This window comes from Mus caroli, unplaced genomic scaffold (genome assembly GCF_978045245.1).
Source record: "Mus caroli unplaced genomic scaffold, Mus_caroli_1 scaffold_9, whole genome shotgun sequence".
In the NCBI taxonomy this organism is placed as follows: domain Eukaryota; kingdom Metazoa; phylum Chordata; class Mammalia; order Rodentia; family Muridae; genus Mus; species Mus caroli.
In genome coordinates, this window is record NW_028227264.1 from 74,877,345 (window position 1) to 74,893,310 (window position 15,966).

The 15,966-nt window shown below is 49.9% G+C and overlaps 1 protein-coding gene across 1 annotated transcript; it reads left to right on the plus strand.

Moving 5' to 3' along the window:
- Ftcd (formimidoyltransferase cyclodeaminase) lies at positions 1–14,803 on the plus strand. Its single transcript, XM_021173939.3, has 14 exons — positions 1–119; positions 872–1,055; positions 2,294–2,422; positions 4,093–4,181; positions 4,300–4,479; positions 5,589–5,726; positions 5,805–5,936; positions 8,272–8,333; positions 8,627–8,756; positions 8,989–9,150; positions 11,605–11,648; positions 11,773–11,911; positions 12,542–12,637; positions 13,697–14,803. Exons 1-14 carry the CDS (start codon positions 66–68, stop codon positions 13,781–13,783), a joined length of 1,626 nt encoding a protein of 541 aa, XP_021029598.1. The 5' UTR covers positions 1–65; the 3' UTR covers positions 13,784–14,803.
- Positions 14,804–15,966: the final 1,163 nt, after the last annotated feature.

The following is a 15,966-nucleotide window of genomic DNA, read 5'->3' on the forward strand; positions in this document are numbered from 1 at the left end:
CAGAGTTGTCACTCTGTGTCCCTCCACAGCCTCTTGAGAGGAACCTCTGGACTCAGGTGCTGGCCATGTCCCAGTTGGTGGAATGTGTCCCCAACTTCTCAGAGGGGAACAACCAGGAGGTGAGGCTCCTTCCAGGGCTGCGTGGGTGCTCTGGTCCCAGGAAGGGAGTGAGTTTGGTGTGGGAGAAGATTGCTTTCCTAGAACAGGCAGCTATTGGATCCCTCTCAGGAGCCATTTCTGTCAGCTCTGGAACACTCTGGAGGAATGGCAGGGGGGCCTGGGGATTTTGGAGTGCTCCTGGTAGGGGCCTAGTGAATCCTTTGACTGCAATGTTCCTACCTGAAAACGAAGTACCCTGAATAGAGAGATGCAGAGGGCAGAAGTCACAGGAAAGGTCACCCCCACATATATATTAACTCCTTCCTCACCCCTGAAGCCTTGAGAGGCAGGCACTATTATCAACCCCCTTACATGATGGAAAAACTGAGGCACAGAGCAGTCCTCAGGATAGGGTTCGGGCTCTGGGCCCCAGTTTTGACCTCTCAGCTCATCTGGCTTCTTTCTCATATTAGCAGACAGTCCCTACCCTGGCTGTCCCCACCAGAAGGATGTGACTCCGTCCACCTTCTCTGAGTATCTGGGTGTTGGCAAAAGGCCCATTATTTATTTTTCTGGGCCAACCTGAACCTGGGGTGATCATGGCCACTGCCACAGGGGACCTTCCTTGTTGTGCCATGTGGGTTCTTGGGCTGAATGAAGGTCAGCTCTTTGGGGGAACTGGTCAAACTACCTGCTTGAGATCACACTCGGGTGTGGGTTTACAGCTTTTCCAAGTGGGGACTGAGGCACGGTGTCCGGCCTCTCTCTTCAGGTGATTGATGCCATCTCTCGAGCCATCTCCCAGACCCCGGGCTGTGTGCTGTTGGACGTCGATGCCGGACCCTCCACCAACCGCACTGTCTACACTTTTGTGGGGCAGCCAGAGTGTGTCGTCGAGGGGGCCCTCCATGCTGCGTGTACGGCCTCGCAGCTCATCGACATGAGCAAGCACAAGGGTGAGGCAGCTCAGGCTGAGCCCGGGCTCTCGTGGTTCAATTTCCAGGCTGAGCTGGTGCCAAGGCGTTCTGGTTGAGGGGCAGGCCCAGGGCATGCATGGCCATGCGGTGTAAGTCAAGCGTGGCCTTGGTGTCTATTCCCAGGAACAGGTTGGGGGGAAGGCAGGGAGACAGCCTTAGGACATAGGCTATGGAGATCAGCTGCCCTCTAGAGTGGGTACCTCTCTTTTTGGACCCAGTGGTTCTATGATCATCTACAGGGGCTCCCTTATCCCAAGGTCTTGACTAGACTAAGGCCTAGGGGAGCCAGAAGAGGACAAAGAGCTGGGAAACAAATGTGTCAACTGCCTCTAAAGCAAACACAATGGCGGGGGTGGGGAGGGTGGGGGTGGGGGTGGGTGGGGGTGGGGGTGGGGGTGGGGGGTGGGGAGTGGGTAGAGCCAAAGGTTAGTGGACACACCGAGCCTGGCAAAAGGCCACAACCTCTGTCCGTTCTCTGGGAGCGGCTTTCAGAGGTCGCAGTAAGGAATAGATAACAGGTTTGTCAAGGTTAAGAGGAGCCAGGCACAGTGTTCTGGATTGGGAGCGGATGCTCTGCTACCACGGAAGGCGGAGGCGATTCAAGGCCTGATACTTTCAGCCTGGCAAGGTCTCACTAAGGTTTTGTGATCCTTTTGCACGTTAAAAAAAAAAGATTTATTTATTTATTTATTTATTTATTTTATGTATGTGAGTACACTGTAGCTGTACAAATGGTTGTGAGCCTTTATGTGGTTGTTGGGAATTGAATTTTTAGAACCACTGCTCACTCTGTTCAACCCCACTCGTTCAGGTCAGCCCAATTCGCTCAGTTCCTGCTCGCTCCGGTCCAAAGATTTATTTATTATTATATATAAGTACACTGTAGCTGTCTTCAGATGCACCAGAAGAGGGCGTCAGATCTCATTACGAGTGGTTGTGAGCCACCATGTGGTTGCTGGAATTTAAACTCAGGACCTTTGGAAGAGCAGTCAGTGCTCTTACCCACTGAGCCATCTCGCCAGCCCTTGTGATTCTTTTTTTTTTTTTTAAAGGGAAATATATATATATATATATTCCTTCTCTTGCCAGCCACATACTGTGGCATCCCTGATAGCCACCCTGGGAGCAGTTGCTACTGCCAACCACTTGAGGCTGGCTGCTCTCTATGGTCACTGTGGTCAGCTGTAAGGATGACAGCCCCGCCCCCTTTTCCGCAGGTGAGCACCCTCGAATGGGCGCTCTGGATGTGTGTCCCTTCATCCCGGTGAGGGGCGTCAGCATGGAAGAGTGTGTGCTCTGTGCCAAGGCATTTGGGCAGCGGCTGGCAGAGGAACTTAATGTACCAGGTGAGTGTCCTGGGAGGACTGATGTTGGTGCACCTCCGGATTCCAGTCTCTGACACGCTCTCTGGTTCTCTGAGTGCCACACCTTTTAAGAGTGCAGATCACGCCTAGCATGGTGCTGCACACATATCTTTAACCTCAGTGCTAAGGAAGCAGAGGCAAGTAGATCTCTGTGAGTTCAAGGCCAGCTTGCTCCATAGTTTCAGGACAGTTTGGGCTACAGAGAGATATCCTATCTCAATAAAACAAAACAAAATAAAACAAAAATAATGCAGATTATTACCAAGAAAGAAGCCCCATTACCAGCCCTCTTTCTTAGACAAGGAAGCAAATACCAGACGGAGTCACAACCACAGCAGAGTATAGGCGGCATGTCCGGTTCTGCTTGCAGGACATTGTCTGACCATGTGATGAAGCAGTTTAGCTTGCTGAGCCTGGAGGGTAAGAAACCCATGCCTTGTCAAACAGAAAGAATTGAGGGGCTGGTTCAGTGGTTTCGCTGTTTGCCACTCAAGCATGAGGACCAGAGGTCAGATGTCCAGGAACCTCCATAAGTGCCAGATGGGTGTGGTGAACCACTTGTAATGACAACCTGAAGAGACAGAAGAATTTAGTAAGCAAGACTAGCCTTACATACCAGGGTGAGAGATCACCCCAGTGAATAGAGTTGGAGAATGATCAAGGGTTATCCCCGACGTCAACCTTGGGTCTCTACATTCATATGTACATGTGTTCATGAGTCTTTACAAAGGCAGGAATAGGCATACAGAATTGTACACTATACATATGTGAAAAATGGGGGAGGGTATTTTGGGAAACTAGCTAGATCAAGAAAATGATCTTCGGGACAAACTAGACACAGACTGCATAGCACAGTCTTGTTGGGAGACACCAGGGTAGGCAGTCCACACAGCAGCATAGACGGGGTCCAGCCAGGTCCTGTTGATTCCATAAACACAAGCTAACTGAGGCCAGGCCCCACGTATACAGCAAGCTCTGTCTTTTCTCCTCCGAGGACAGGTTTATCACACAGTCAAAAAGCATTTTTACGATTTATTTATTTATTTTATGTATGTGAGTACACTGTAGCTGTACAGATGGTTGTGAGCCTTCATGTGGTTGCTAGGGATTGGATTTTAGGATCCCTGCTCACTCTGGTCAACCCTGCTCGCTCCAGTTGGCCCTGCTCGCTCAGGCCCAAAGATTTAGTTATTAGTGTATGTACATGAGTACACTGTAGCTGTCTTCAGACGCACCAGAAGAGGGCGTCAGGTCTCATTACGGGTAGTTGTGAGCCACCATGTGGTTGCTGGGATTTGAACTCAGGACCTTCAGAAGAGCAGTCAGTGCTTTTACCACTGAGCCTTCTTGCCAGCTCCCCCAAAACATTTTAAAACAGAAACCTGAGAGTATCCCATCAGCGTTCCCCACACATCCTACCTTAACTGTAAGTATGTGCTCTACAGCAGTACTGGTTTTGGGTAAGCCAGAGGCATCTGAATTGCAATGCCCATTCCAAGAGTATGGAGAAGGTGGGGCTCCCTAGTGAGTAAAGCCAAAGAAGACCTACCCCCAGCTGAAGCTAGAAGGAGCCACCTTGCCTGGGTCCCTGTGGGATTGAGAGTACTGAATTCTACCCAGCTAAGCACCTGACCGGTTGGGTTTCTTTGCAGTGTATCTCTATGGTGAGGCAGCTCAGACGCCCAGTCGTCAGACCCTGCCAGCCATCCGGGCTGGAGAGTATGAGGCCCTGCCTGAGAAGGTGCTCCCCCACACACGTGGCTGGGTGTGAGAGGGTGGCCTCCCTGCCATTTCCCCCCTGGGGAGAGTAGGTAGGTACAGGGCCCCTCCTCCTCACCCCCAGGTAAATGTTTCCACAGCTCAAACAGGCCGAGTGGGTGCCAGACTTTGGCCCTAGCTCCTTTGTTCCCAGTTGGGGTGCTACTGTCACGGGTGCACGGAAGTTCCTCATTGCATTCAATATCAACCTGCTAAGCACCAAGGAGCAGGCCCACCGTATTGCTCTTAACCTGCGGGAGCAGGGCCGAGGGAAAGACCAGGTGGGTAGTTTCCAGTTTGCTGTCTCATCCCTCCAGGGATCTTCCTCAGAATCCCCTGGGAAGATTGTTTACCTTAGTGTGTGTGTGTGTGTGTGTGTGTGTGTGTGTGTGTGTGTGTGTGGTCTCAGGATCAGAGTTCACTGTTTGAACTTGAGGAGCCCCTTAACAAATATTTATTTGTGTTTGGCCTGCATGGCAGAAATCGTACTGTGTCCCTTGAGTCATCTATGACTATAAGCCACCATGTGGATGCTGGGAATCCAGCCCAGGTCCTCTAGAAGTGCAGCAAGTGCTCTTATCCACTGAGCCATCTCTCCAGTCCCAGAAGCCCTTGTTTTTAGCAGACATTTCCGCAGAAGCAGACAGGGTCAGGCTTCTGTGTAGACAGCTGCCTAGCAGTCCCAGAAATCTCCACATCCCCATGTCCTTTTAGATGCAATAAGTTATTCTTCAGACCCCACCCCGACCCACCACACAATGCCTCTGTCTGTACCAGGTCTGCATAGAACTCATCAGCTAGCCTGAGCATCCCTTCCCCAGAGTCCGTATCAGACACAGGGGACACAGATATACCTGATGAAAGATGGAGGGATCCCCCTCATCCCATCTGACCCAATCTCCAGTCTTAGCAAGCAGGGAGGGTCCAGGAGCCTGGCTTCCTGCAGCATTGGCTATCTATAAGCACAAAGTGAAGAATAGTGACCTTGCTTTCTTCCAAAGGCGAGCTCAGATTCCTGCCTTTGGTCATCAAAGAGAGTGGATCAGAGTGACTGATATAGCAAGTGGGTGGGAGATGGACCATAGCGGAGTTGGGACTCCCCGGGGCCTCTGACATCAGCATTCCTAGGTCTCTAGAACATGATGTGGTCACAGAGCGGCACCAAACCTGGCCTTTGGGGCCTCAGTTTTCATGTGGTTTTGCCTCATCTCTCTAGCCAGACCAAGGAAGATAGAAAGAGCAGGGAGAGTCACAGTGTCAACCCAGCTACCTGGGGTCACCTTGCCTGACTCATCTGGCTAGGGAACACAAGTCACAAAGGAAGCTGGGGAGCAGGGGCCAGCCAGAGATGAGATTCTCAGCCTACGCCTGGGGATGCATCTCTTTGTAGCCTGGACGTCTGAAAAAGGTCCAGGGCATCGGTTGGTACCTGGAAGAGAAGAACCTGGCTCAGGTGTCCACAAATCTCCTGGACTTTGAGGTCACAGCTCTGCACACAGTGTTTGAGGAGGCCCGCAGAGAGGCTCAGGTGAGTAAGACCATGCATCCCACACCCTTCTGACACACCCGGAAACCCTGAGGCACTGATCTCACCTCTGTCTCACAGGAGCTGAATCTCCCAGTGGTGGGCTCGCAGCTGGTGGGCCTGGTGCCTCTGAAGGCCTTACTGGATGCCGCAGCCTTCTACTGCGACAAGGAGAAGCTGTTTGTTCTGGAGGAGGAGCATCGGATACGGCTGGTGGGCCATGTTACTTTTTGTGGGGAGCTGTGGAGGGAGATGTCAAGGGAGGCCTGGAGGCTGTAGGAGCTGTTTTAGGAGTAAGCTGATAGTTCCAGAAAGGCCCACCCCAAATCCCAAACCGGCATGTGCATGTGTGCGTACTCTTGTGCATGCATGCGTGTGACACGGTCTTTCACTGGCTGGAACTCACTAAGTAGGCTAGGCCTCTTTTCTCCACTTCCCTGGCACTGGAATTATAAGTAATGTCCTTGCCACCGTGACAGGCTTTTACGTTTTTCTTCTCTTTTCTCTTCTCTTTTCTCTTTTCTCTTTTCTCTTCTCTTTTCTCTTCTCTTTTCTCTTCTCTTCTCTCTCCTCTCTCCTCTCTCCTCTCTCCTCTCTCCTCTCTCCTCTCTCCTCTCTCCTCTCTCCTCTCTCCTCTCTCCTCTCTCCTCTCTCCTCTCTCCTCTCTCCTCTCTCCTCTCTCCTCTCTCCTCTCTCCTCTCTCCTCTCTCCTCTCTCCTCTCTCCTCTCTCCTCTCTCCTCTCTCCTCTCTCCTCTCTCCTCTCCTCTCCTCTCCTCTCCTCTCCTCTCCTCTCCTCTCCTCTCTTCGTCTCTTCTCTCTTTTCTTTTCTTTTCTTTTCTTTTCTTTTCTTTTCTTTTCTTTTCTTTTCTTTTCTTTCTTTTCTTTTCCCCTTCTTTCTTTCTTTCTTTCTTTCTTTCTCTCTTTCTTTCTTTCTTTCTCTCTTTCTTTCTTTCTTTCTTTCTTTCTTTCTTTCTTTCTTTCTTTCTTTCTTTCTTTCTTTCTCTATTTATTTACTTCTGATATGGGTCCTGGGGAGCTTACTCAAGGTTCTGCGCTTGAGTGGCAAGCACTTCATTGACCAAGTTCTGCTGCCAGCCCTAGACTTGTGATTAGAAGAGTTTCCATTTTCATTGTCCATTTAGAAGAACATTACCCCAGCTTCCCTTGTGACTTGTACTATATAAATGTTATGTTCTCTGCTTCCTAAATCCCGGGCTGACTGCTCCTGTGAGGAGCCACGTCTGCTGGAAAGTTCCTTATACCTCTATACCTGACAGTTTGCAGATTTGGATACATATGTCTTTTTTTTTCAATTTTTTATTAGATATTTTCTTCATTTACATTTCAAATGCTATCCCGAAAGTCCCCTATACCCTCCCCCCTCCCTGCTCCCCTACCTATCCACTCCTACTTCTTGGCCCTGGCGTTCCCCTGTACTGAGGCATATAAAGTTTGCAAGACCAAGGGCCCTCTCTTCCCAATGATGGCCGACTAGGCCATCTTCTGCTACATATGCAGCTAGAGACACGAGCTCTGGGGGTACTGGTTAGTTTATATTGTTGTTCCACCTATAGGGTTGCAGACCCCTTTAGCTCCTTGGGTGCTTTTTCTAGCTCCTCCACTGGGGGCCCTGTGATCCATTCAATAGCTGACTGTGAGCGTGTCCCAGGTGTATACCTCCCCTGGTCCCATCTTCCAGTGACTCTCTTTGGAAGACTCTCTGCTAACCTATGAACCTTTGCTCAATTCAGTGAACCTGGGATCTGCTGGGGGTGGGGTGAGGTGGGGATGTATTTCCCAGGAAATTGTTTTATCCACTGTTTTCAAATTCTGTGTCCCAACTCTCGGGTGACATTCCTTATCCATTTCTATAACCACCTTTGGGGTGGGGGGTGTCCCCGTCCTGCTTTTAGAACGTGAGGAATGCTGATGCTGTTCTATGGCTTCATAGAGGGCCGAATGGTCTTTGTTGGGATGAATTCTAATCTTAAAAGGGACAGTTTTCCTCCTATTTATGTTGAGGTAATCAAAGCTGTCCCTGACTGTCCCTGACTGTCTCTGACTATTTCTGACTGTGAGACTCTATTAGATTCTGAGTCAGATTTAAAAAAAAAAAACAATTTCTTTTTATTTATTTATGTATTTATTTATTTTATTAGTCATTTTATTCATTTACATTTCAATGATATCCCCTTCCCAGTTATCCCTCCACAACCCCCTCCATCCCATCCTCCCCTTTGCCTCCACCCACTCACCCACTCCCGCCTCACCCCTTTCCAGATACATATATAGAAGAGTTAGACTCCTGTCCCAAGAAGAGGGTTTAGCTGGCCCCTGTCCCTCCCATGGCTTTGGAGGCTCCTCAGGAGGGAAGAGTAGGAGACCTTTTCTCTCCCTTGTTTTCCCTGGGAACATGGGGTGTTTCTGTGTGTTATCTCAACCTGGCAGGAAGCGAATTGGTTAGGTTCCTGGGAAGGGAGTGTGGGCAAAACTTGTCAAGGTGAAGCAAAGCTAAGCATTGGCTAAGGTGGGATGCCCGCTCTCCAGGTGGTGAACCGGCTGGGGCTGGATTCGCTGGCGCCCTTCGACCCAAAGGAACGGATCATCGAGTGAGGCCTCCTCACGTCTCTGCCCCAAATCCTCCACTCTGTTCCCTTCCTGCCCGTTCTTTACCTGCTTTATCACTCTTCCCACATCTACTTCGTCCTCATCTTCACAACTCTGGTCCCCATACCTCAAGTCCTCATGCCTGATGCCTGATCCCTCCACCCCCACCCCCAAACCCACATGCTTCAGCCCCGCCCCTTTCTGCCTGTCCTCATTTCTTCTCTCCCGGCTCTTAGCTCGGGGCTTGGGGTAAGATTGTCTGTCTCCCCTTCTTTAAGTCTCTCCCACTGGGTAGGTACCTAGTCCCCGATAGTGGACCAGAACAGAGCCTGTTGGACACTTCGCTGCGCGGTTTTGTTCGGGAGGTGGGAGCCCGCTCTGCTGCCCCAGGAGGAGGTTCTGTAGCAGCAGCGGTTGCAGCTCTGGTGAGCACCTGAGGGAGGAGCTATAGAAGGCAGGACCCAGGATGGGGTGGGGCTTGCGGGGGCAGAGTAGGAGATCCTGGAGGGCAGGAATCAGGTTGGGGGACTCCGTAGTGGGGGACCCTACAGGCTGAGACTCTACAGTTCATCTCCATGCACTTGTTCCTCGCTGAAGGACAGGGCAGCTCCTTGGCCAGGTTCTGCCACCGCCCCCCCCCATCTTTCCCCTTATCAGGGTGCAGCCCTGGCTTCTATGGTGGGCCAGATGACCTATGGCCGGCGCCAGTTTGATCACTTGGATTCCACAATGCGACGCCTGATCCCACCCTTCCATGCAGCCTCTGCCCAGCTGACTTCATTGGTGGATGCTGATGCCCGGGCGTTTGCTGCCTGTTTGGTGAGTGTGCAGAACTACTAGGCCTAGGCTGGCTAGCCACAGTAGCCTGCAAATCTGCAACCAGAGGCCAGGGGCACTGGGGAGGTGTCATGATCTGCCTCTATCCTAGGAGCCCCTACTTTCTGCAAGCTTGAGGGTCCAGTCCTGGAGAGCATGGACATTGTCCCAGAGAAGGAAGCTTTGGAGGGTAGAACCCCAGAGTGGGAGGACCCTGGAATTGGGGATCCTGGAGGGATAGAGGCTGGTAGCCTTGAGTGCATGCGCAGATGCTTCTCATAGGCTGGCCAGCCGGAATCTTGGCTTTCAGGCCAGTGATGTGTGACAGCTGAACCCTAGATTCTAAGACCTGCAGGAAGGAAGCCTACTGCCTTTAGATCATCTGCCCCACAATGGAGGCTGGCACTGTACTCTGGTAAGGGGCAAGCTGCAGGGGCTGCCCCACCCCCTGTCCTGACCACCTCAGTAGGCCAGAGCTCCAAGGAGGTCATAGAACAAACTTGGAGACTAGAGCCTTAGACTGGAAAGAATCCCTCAGCCTTGTGGATGATAGGAAACATAAGGGGAGTCTGGAGGTGGAAAAACCATCTTGAGAAATAATGACAGGCTGTGAGCAGATCAGAGGACGTGGCGAGGATCCAGGGCCCGACTCTGAAAAGATGAAAGAGATGCTTAGAAGCGGGAGATACACATATCCAGACTGACATAGAGAGATACAGAGACAGAGACACACACATAAAGAGATACAGAGTGCCGGGCGTGGTGGCGCACACCTTTAATCCCAGCATTTGGGAGGCAGAGGCAGATGAATTTCTGAGTTTGAGGCCAGCCTGGTCTACAGAGTGAGTTCCAAGACAGCCAGGGCTATACAGAGAAACCCTGTCTCCAAAAACCAAAACCAAAACCAAAACCAAAGAGAGTGAGAGAGAGAGAGAGAGAGAGAGAGAGAGAGAGAGAGAGAGAGAGACAGAGACAGAGACAGAGACAGAGACTGCCACACATAGTGATAAACACACAGAAACAGAGATGTACATAAACAGAGACACAGGTGGAGGTAGAAACAGAGAGATAAGAACTGAGTGACAGAGACAGAGAGAGATGGAGACACAGACAGAGACACATAGAGATAGAGAGACACAAACAGAGATGTAAGCACACAGAGAGAGAGACTTAAAGAGAAATAAGTTTTGATACAAATATTAGAAATTCAGAGACAACTCTCACATTACAAATTAAAAGTAAGAAATAAGGTGGATACTCAGAAAGCCAACTATTAAAGTCAGCTTAAATGAAAGTTGATTGAAAGCCAATACAGAACAGAGTCAATAAACGTCAAAAGCATACGAGAAGATATAAAATAACATGAGATGAAGTTTGTGTAAATCCCTCGTGAGCAGCAAGAAGATGGATTTTCTTTTCTTTTTTCTTTTTTTGGAAATAAATAAACAAACGAGGAAAGAGCCACAATATATGGAAGAAATTTCTAGAAGCAAAATGCTAGATCTGTATGCCTTTCTCATCAAAATCAAAACAATTTAAAAAAAGCAAAAAAAAGAGAAAGAAAAACATAATAAAACTCATAATAAGTTGGGAAACAGAGCTGACTAGGTGGGCTGTTGGAGGAAGGTCATGGCAGACACGAAGCCAGCTTGAGTACCACATTCCCCACGCAGGAGGAGAGGTGTACTGTGACATAGTGACAAGTTAGCTGGGGACACTGTCTGCTTAGCCTCTGCTGTCAGCCATGGCTGACAGAAGGGCCACTGATAATGACTTCCTGGTGATCTGTATAAATAGGAACAATAATGGCTGTACCTAGTCAGCTGCACCCATCCTGTCCCGTCCTGCAAGATGGAAGGGGACTGTGTGGGAGGGTTGGGTTTACAGCATTTGTCATGCACAGAATCCCTTCCTGTGACACTACAAACCATACCTGTAGCCATTCAGAAGAAAGGCGAAGTCTACCGATGGCCAGGGCAAGAGATATTGGCACCACAGCAGTGAAGGTCTCAGGGCTTTAGCACCAGCGTCACTCCTGTGAGTGACAAAGTTGTTAGCATCATTTTAAATTGGAATTTGCACCAGGAGAGCCTGGTACTGTGGACGAATGCTGGGAAGAATTTGGGGGCCTTTATTGGGGATCTTTAAAGGATCTTGGCATCTTTTCCTAGAAGCAAGGTTCCCAGAGAATGCCACACACCTGTCTCCTCCAGGCAGCCAGGTGGGCTTATGACACCCAGACCCTGGTGCCCAGGCCCACAAATCACAGACACCAACAGAAACACCATCCCCAAAGAATGCATCCTTGTCTTTGGCCTGTAGCACACAATGTACATGCTGTGGGGAAACGCCCATGCTGGAGGCTGTGGGTAAATGCTGCCCATGTGGCCCTCAGCTGTCAGCATGGCCAGGGGATACACAACCCCTCATGGCTGCTCGATCTTTTTTCCCCCATAGGAGGCAATAAAGCTGCCCAAGAACACGCCTGAAGAGAGAGACAGGTAAGCACATTGCATTGGCCAGGCATCCCTGCTGGATCCTCTGGGCCATGGGTCTCAGTGTCTAAGGAGCTGGCACAGAATGTATTCTGTCTCCCTAACTCACACATCGCTGCCTGGGTTCTAGGCGTGCATGTGCTCTGCAGGAGGGGCTGAGACAGGCGGTCGCTGTGCCACTGAAACTGGCCGAGACTGTGTCCCAGCTATGGCCGGCGCTGCAGGAGCTGGCCCACTGTGGGAACCTGTCCTGCTTGTCTGACCTGCAGGTAAGATGGTGGTGCCAGGGAGTCAACAGTCAACGCTCACAGTCTTGTTCAGTGTCCAGTTGAAGACAGAACACCCATATCCCTCCATACTGGGGAGTACCTGGGGCAGTCCACAGAAGTAGACATCACTCAACTATGTCCAGTGTGGGGGATGGGACAAAACAAAGCCATACACTGTGACTCCTGTAGCTAACCCAGAAACCCTACAGTATGCAAGGTATTTCAGCATTTAGTTCTGAGGTCCTAGAGAAATGATCCTCTATTCTGGGAGTGGCCCTGCTTTTTGGACAGACAGCTCCCGAGGGCAAGTTTAGAGGGGTTGACAGCTTTTAGAGCATACATCCCACTTTCACAGCTTCCTCAGGCCTTCCGCAGCTGTATCTTCAAATTTGTAGAGGATTCCTTTTTCAGGTTCATGTCTCAGGCCACAGTGACCACGGTTAGCCTGATCTCTGTGGATAGGGTCAGGTCTGATGGTATAGAACATGAAGGTGTGCATGGAGTCCTTGCCTGTTGGGCAGTCTGTAGGAGGGGTCAGCTTGCTCAGTCTTGACACGAGGGGTGAGACTTTCAAAGGGTGCGGAGGCACTGTGGGTCCAGAACCAGCCCCTTTGTCTGGTGTCTCTTCAGGTGGCAGCCAAAGCCTTGGAGACAGGTGTGTTTGGTGCGTACTTCAACGTGCTCATCAACCTGAAGGACGTGACGGATGATGTATTTAAAGAGAAGGTGGGCAGATGTGATGCCAGGCTCCACCCAGGGATCTTCCATGTCTACTGTGGGCAGGGTTGACTCTTACTAGTCACCTGAAGGAACGGGCCCTTGCTATCTGTCTATCTGTCTGTCTGTCTGTCTGTCTGTCTGTCTGTCTGTCTATCCATCCATCCATCCATCCATCCAAGGACCATGGGGACAGAGTGACCAGATGCCGGATGGAATACTTTGATATTCTCTTTCCCATAGGTCCAGCTTGGCTAAGAGTTGTTAGATAGCGTCCCAATGCCCACATGACATTCCCTGTTCTATGTAGAACTGAAATTTGACCACTTCAGGTTGGCGCCCCTTCTTCCCCCTACAAACACCAACACTTAGGGACTGGAAAAACAATAACTTTAAGAAATGAACTGAACCTCAGCATTCATAACAGTCACGTGACAATTTTATTGTAGTATTGAGGTAAATTCTGTGGAGCACACAAATTGCAATTTTAAAGGATACAACAAAGTAGAGTTTTTTTTGCACATCCATAATAGTATATAGCCACCACTCTAGCAAGTTTCAAGGCATTTCTATTGCTTTGAAGGAAGTCCCTGTCAATCAACAGACACAAGTGTTCCCGGTCCCATTCTTAAGCATCTGACCCATGGATATTTCAAAAACACCTTTTTAAGGGCTCAGTTCTTATATGGGATGCTAGCAATTGGATATCTTTTGGGTCCAGCTCCTCCCTGATTGACTTAAGACAGTATGAACCACGTGAGTCCTGCCCCTTTGGGTCTTATGGACACAGCTCTACCCTTTGCAGTCTGAGGAGAAGCAAAAACAAACAAACAAACAAACAAACAAACAAAAAACAAACTTGGATAGAAGTCTATGGAGTGTCAATGGTTGTGGCTGTCCTCAGAGTTCCTACCCACACTGAGAAATCCAGGAGTAGCTGTCCAAGATGTCCCTAGTCACTGTGAGGTGGTTATGTCATGGAGAGGGGGCAGTGTGAACCTGGGATTACTTTGTCAGGAGAAGCAAGCATGGAAGTTGTAGGGTGACATATCCCTTTTTGTCTGTCAGACACACCATCGAATCTCCAGCCTTCTGCAGGAAGCCAAGACTCAGGCTGTACTGGTGCTGGGTAGCCTAGAAGCCCGAAAGGAGTGAAGAGACCGCCCCCGGTGAATGGTCCAACTTCCAGTATTCCTTACCTATCTTAAGTGGCCCAAGCCTTGCTTGGGGGGAAGAGTCAGCCATGACACCAGCAGGGCCAGGTTGGGGCTCTACGCACAGCTGTCTATGCAGGATCAGAAGATGTGACAGAGGGGGTTTGGGGTAGGGTATGGTAGGGCCTTATTGGTGGTGGTATCCTGATACCCTCTGTTATCCATGGTTTCTGGTAAATTCTGAACACAAGTCTTCCTGGTGTGCTTGGGTTTGGGGCCCATAGTCAAGGACTGAGACTGCAATTGGGAGGATGGCCAGGGAACCTGTTGATCTGTGAGCAATGAATTAGAAGCCCCAGCCCCAGAGTTCCCAGGTGTAGGATTATGCACCCAGCACTGGTATACTCTGAGCACTGGATTCTTAGTTAGGATTACCATTACTCTGATGCAACACCATGAGCAAAAAAGCAAGTTGGGGAGGAAAGGGTTTACTTGCCTTACGCTTCCACATTGCTGTTCATCATTAAAGGAAGTCAGGACAGAAACTCAAACACGGCAGGAACCTGGAGGCAGGAGCTGATGCATGGGCTATGGAGGGATACTGCTTGCTGCCTTGCTCTTCATAGCTTGCTCAGCCTGCTTTCTTATAAAAATCCAGGACCACCAGCCCAGCGGTAGCCCCACCCACAAAGGGCTGGGCCCTGCCCCATCAATCACTGATTAAGACAATGCCTTACAGCCAGATCTTATGGAGGCATCTTCTCAATTGAGGTTCCCTCCTTTCCGATGACTCTAGTTTGTGTGTCAAGTTGACATACAATTCACCAGCACAGCCATGTAGCAAGGAACAGAGATGTCTGGTTTCTAAGGACTGTGAGGGCATTCTCTTCCTTCACCAGACAGTCTACATCTACCTTCCATACCACCTTTAAGGGGGCTCACCCCATCCTCCATCCTCAGAGGTCGTGTTCGTCACTTCCTTTCTCTCTAGTCCCTATTACTAATAAACCATCCCAATGACTTTCGGATGTCCCAGTCCATGAAAAGCTCTCCCGAATATGGTTGTACTCATTAACACAGGCTATAAAAAGCAAACAGTGTGTGGCACATTCTCCCTAAGTGAGGCAGGGAATCTAAATGCCTTTTAAAGACAGATGGGCTATCCGAAAATTTAAGTCATTTGTTTCTGGGAAGGGGACATCGTCAACCGGGGGAAGCCACGCAAGCAGACATTTCACATGTGTTGCAGGCTAAGGGGTGGAATCCTTCATTGTAGGAAGTTCATACAAAATAGACTGTACTTAACAAGGTGCTTGGAAGGGCCGGGCCAGTAACGGTGAGGGGCTCTGGCCAATTTGAGTATTAAAAAATGCCAGTGCTTCTGCTGGAGACGGGACAAAGATGACCACCATGACTCAATGGGTTTGCCCCTATTGCCCTCCGAAGAGTGTTTGCTTAAGCATCTCTCAGGGCTCATTCTCTGTCCTTCACAGTAGCAAGTTGAGTCTCAGAGGACGAGTGTGTGTATGTGTGTGTGTGTGTGTGAGTCTTGAGTCCCTGAACTCATGCCTATAGAATGGAGGTACAGGACCCTAGCTTTGGAAGGACTAGGCTGAAAAAGGCTGATGCGGTACCAGCACAGGGGGATTGCTCCTTTCTGGAGCTTAGTATTCCAAGAAACTTCAGTAGTGAAGGTCATTGGCTCAGAGCTTTGTGGGGGAAGCCTTCCACAGTTAGTATGCAGAACTATGCAATGGCGGTGCTTGCAGTTGGGAGAGGACCACGGAGGCTGTCTTAGTCAGGGTTTCGATTCCTGCACAAACATCATGACCAAGAAGCAAGTTGGGGAGGAAAGGGCTTATTCACCTTACACTTCCACATTGCTGTTCATCACCAAAGGAAGTCAGGACAGGAACTGAAGCAGGTCAGGAAGCAGGAGCTGATGCAGAGGCCATGGAGGGATGTGTCTTACTGGCTTGCTTCCCCTGGCTTGCTCAGCCTGCTCTCTTATAGAACCAAGACTACCAGCCAAGGTTTGTCACCACCTAAAAGGGGCCTTTCCCCCTTGATCACTAATTGAAAAAATGTCTTATAGCTGGGTCTCATGGATGCATTTCCTCACCTGAAGCTTCTTTCTCTGTGATAACTCAGCTGTGTCAAGTTGACACAAAACCAGCCAGTACA

Coding starts and splice junctions, on each gene's coding strand:
- Ftcd (XM_021173939.3), top strand. CDS start 66: ATGTCCCAGTTGGTGGAATGTGTCCCCAACTTCTCAGAGGGGAACAAC. Junction 2,423..4,092: donor AGAGGAACTTAATGTACCAG/GTGAGTGTCCTG, acceptor GTTTCTTTGCAG/TGTATCTCTATGGTGAGGCA. Junction 8,334..8,626: donor CCAAAGGAACGGATCATCGA/GTGAGGCCTCCT, acceptor CCCACTGGGTAG/GTACCTAGTCCCCGATAGTG.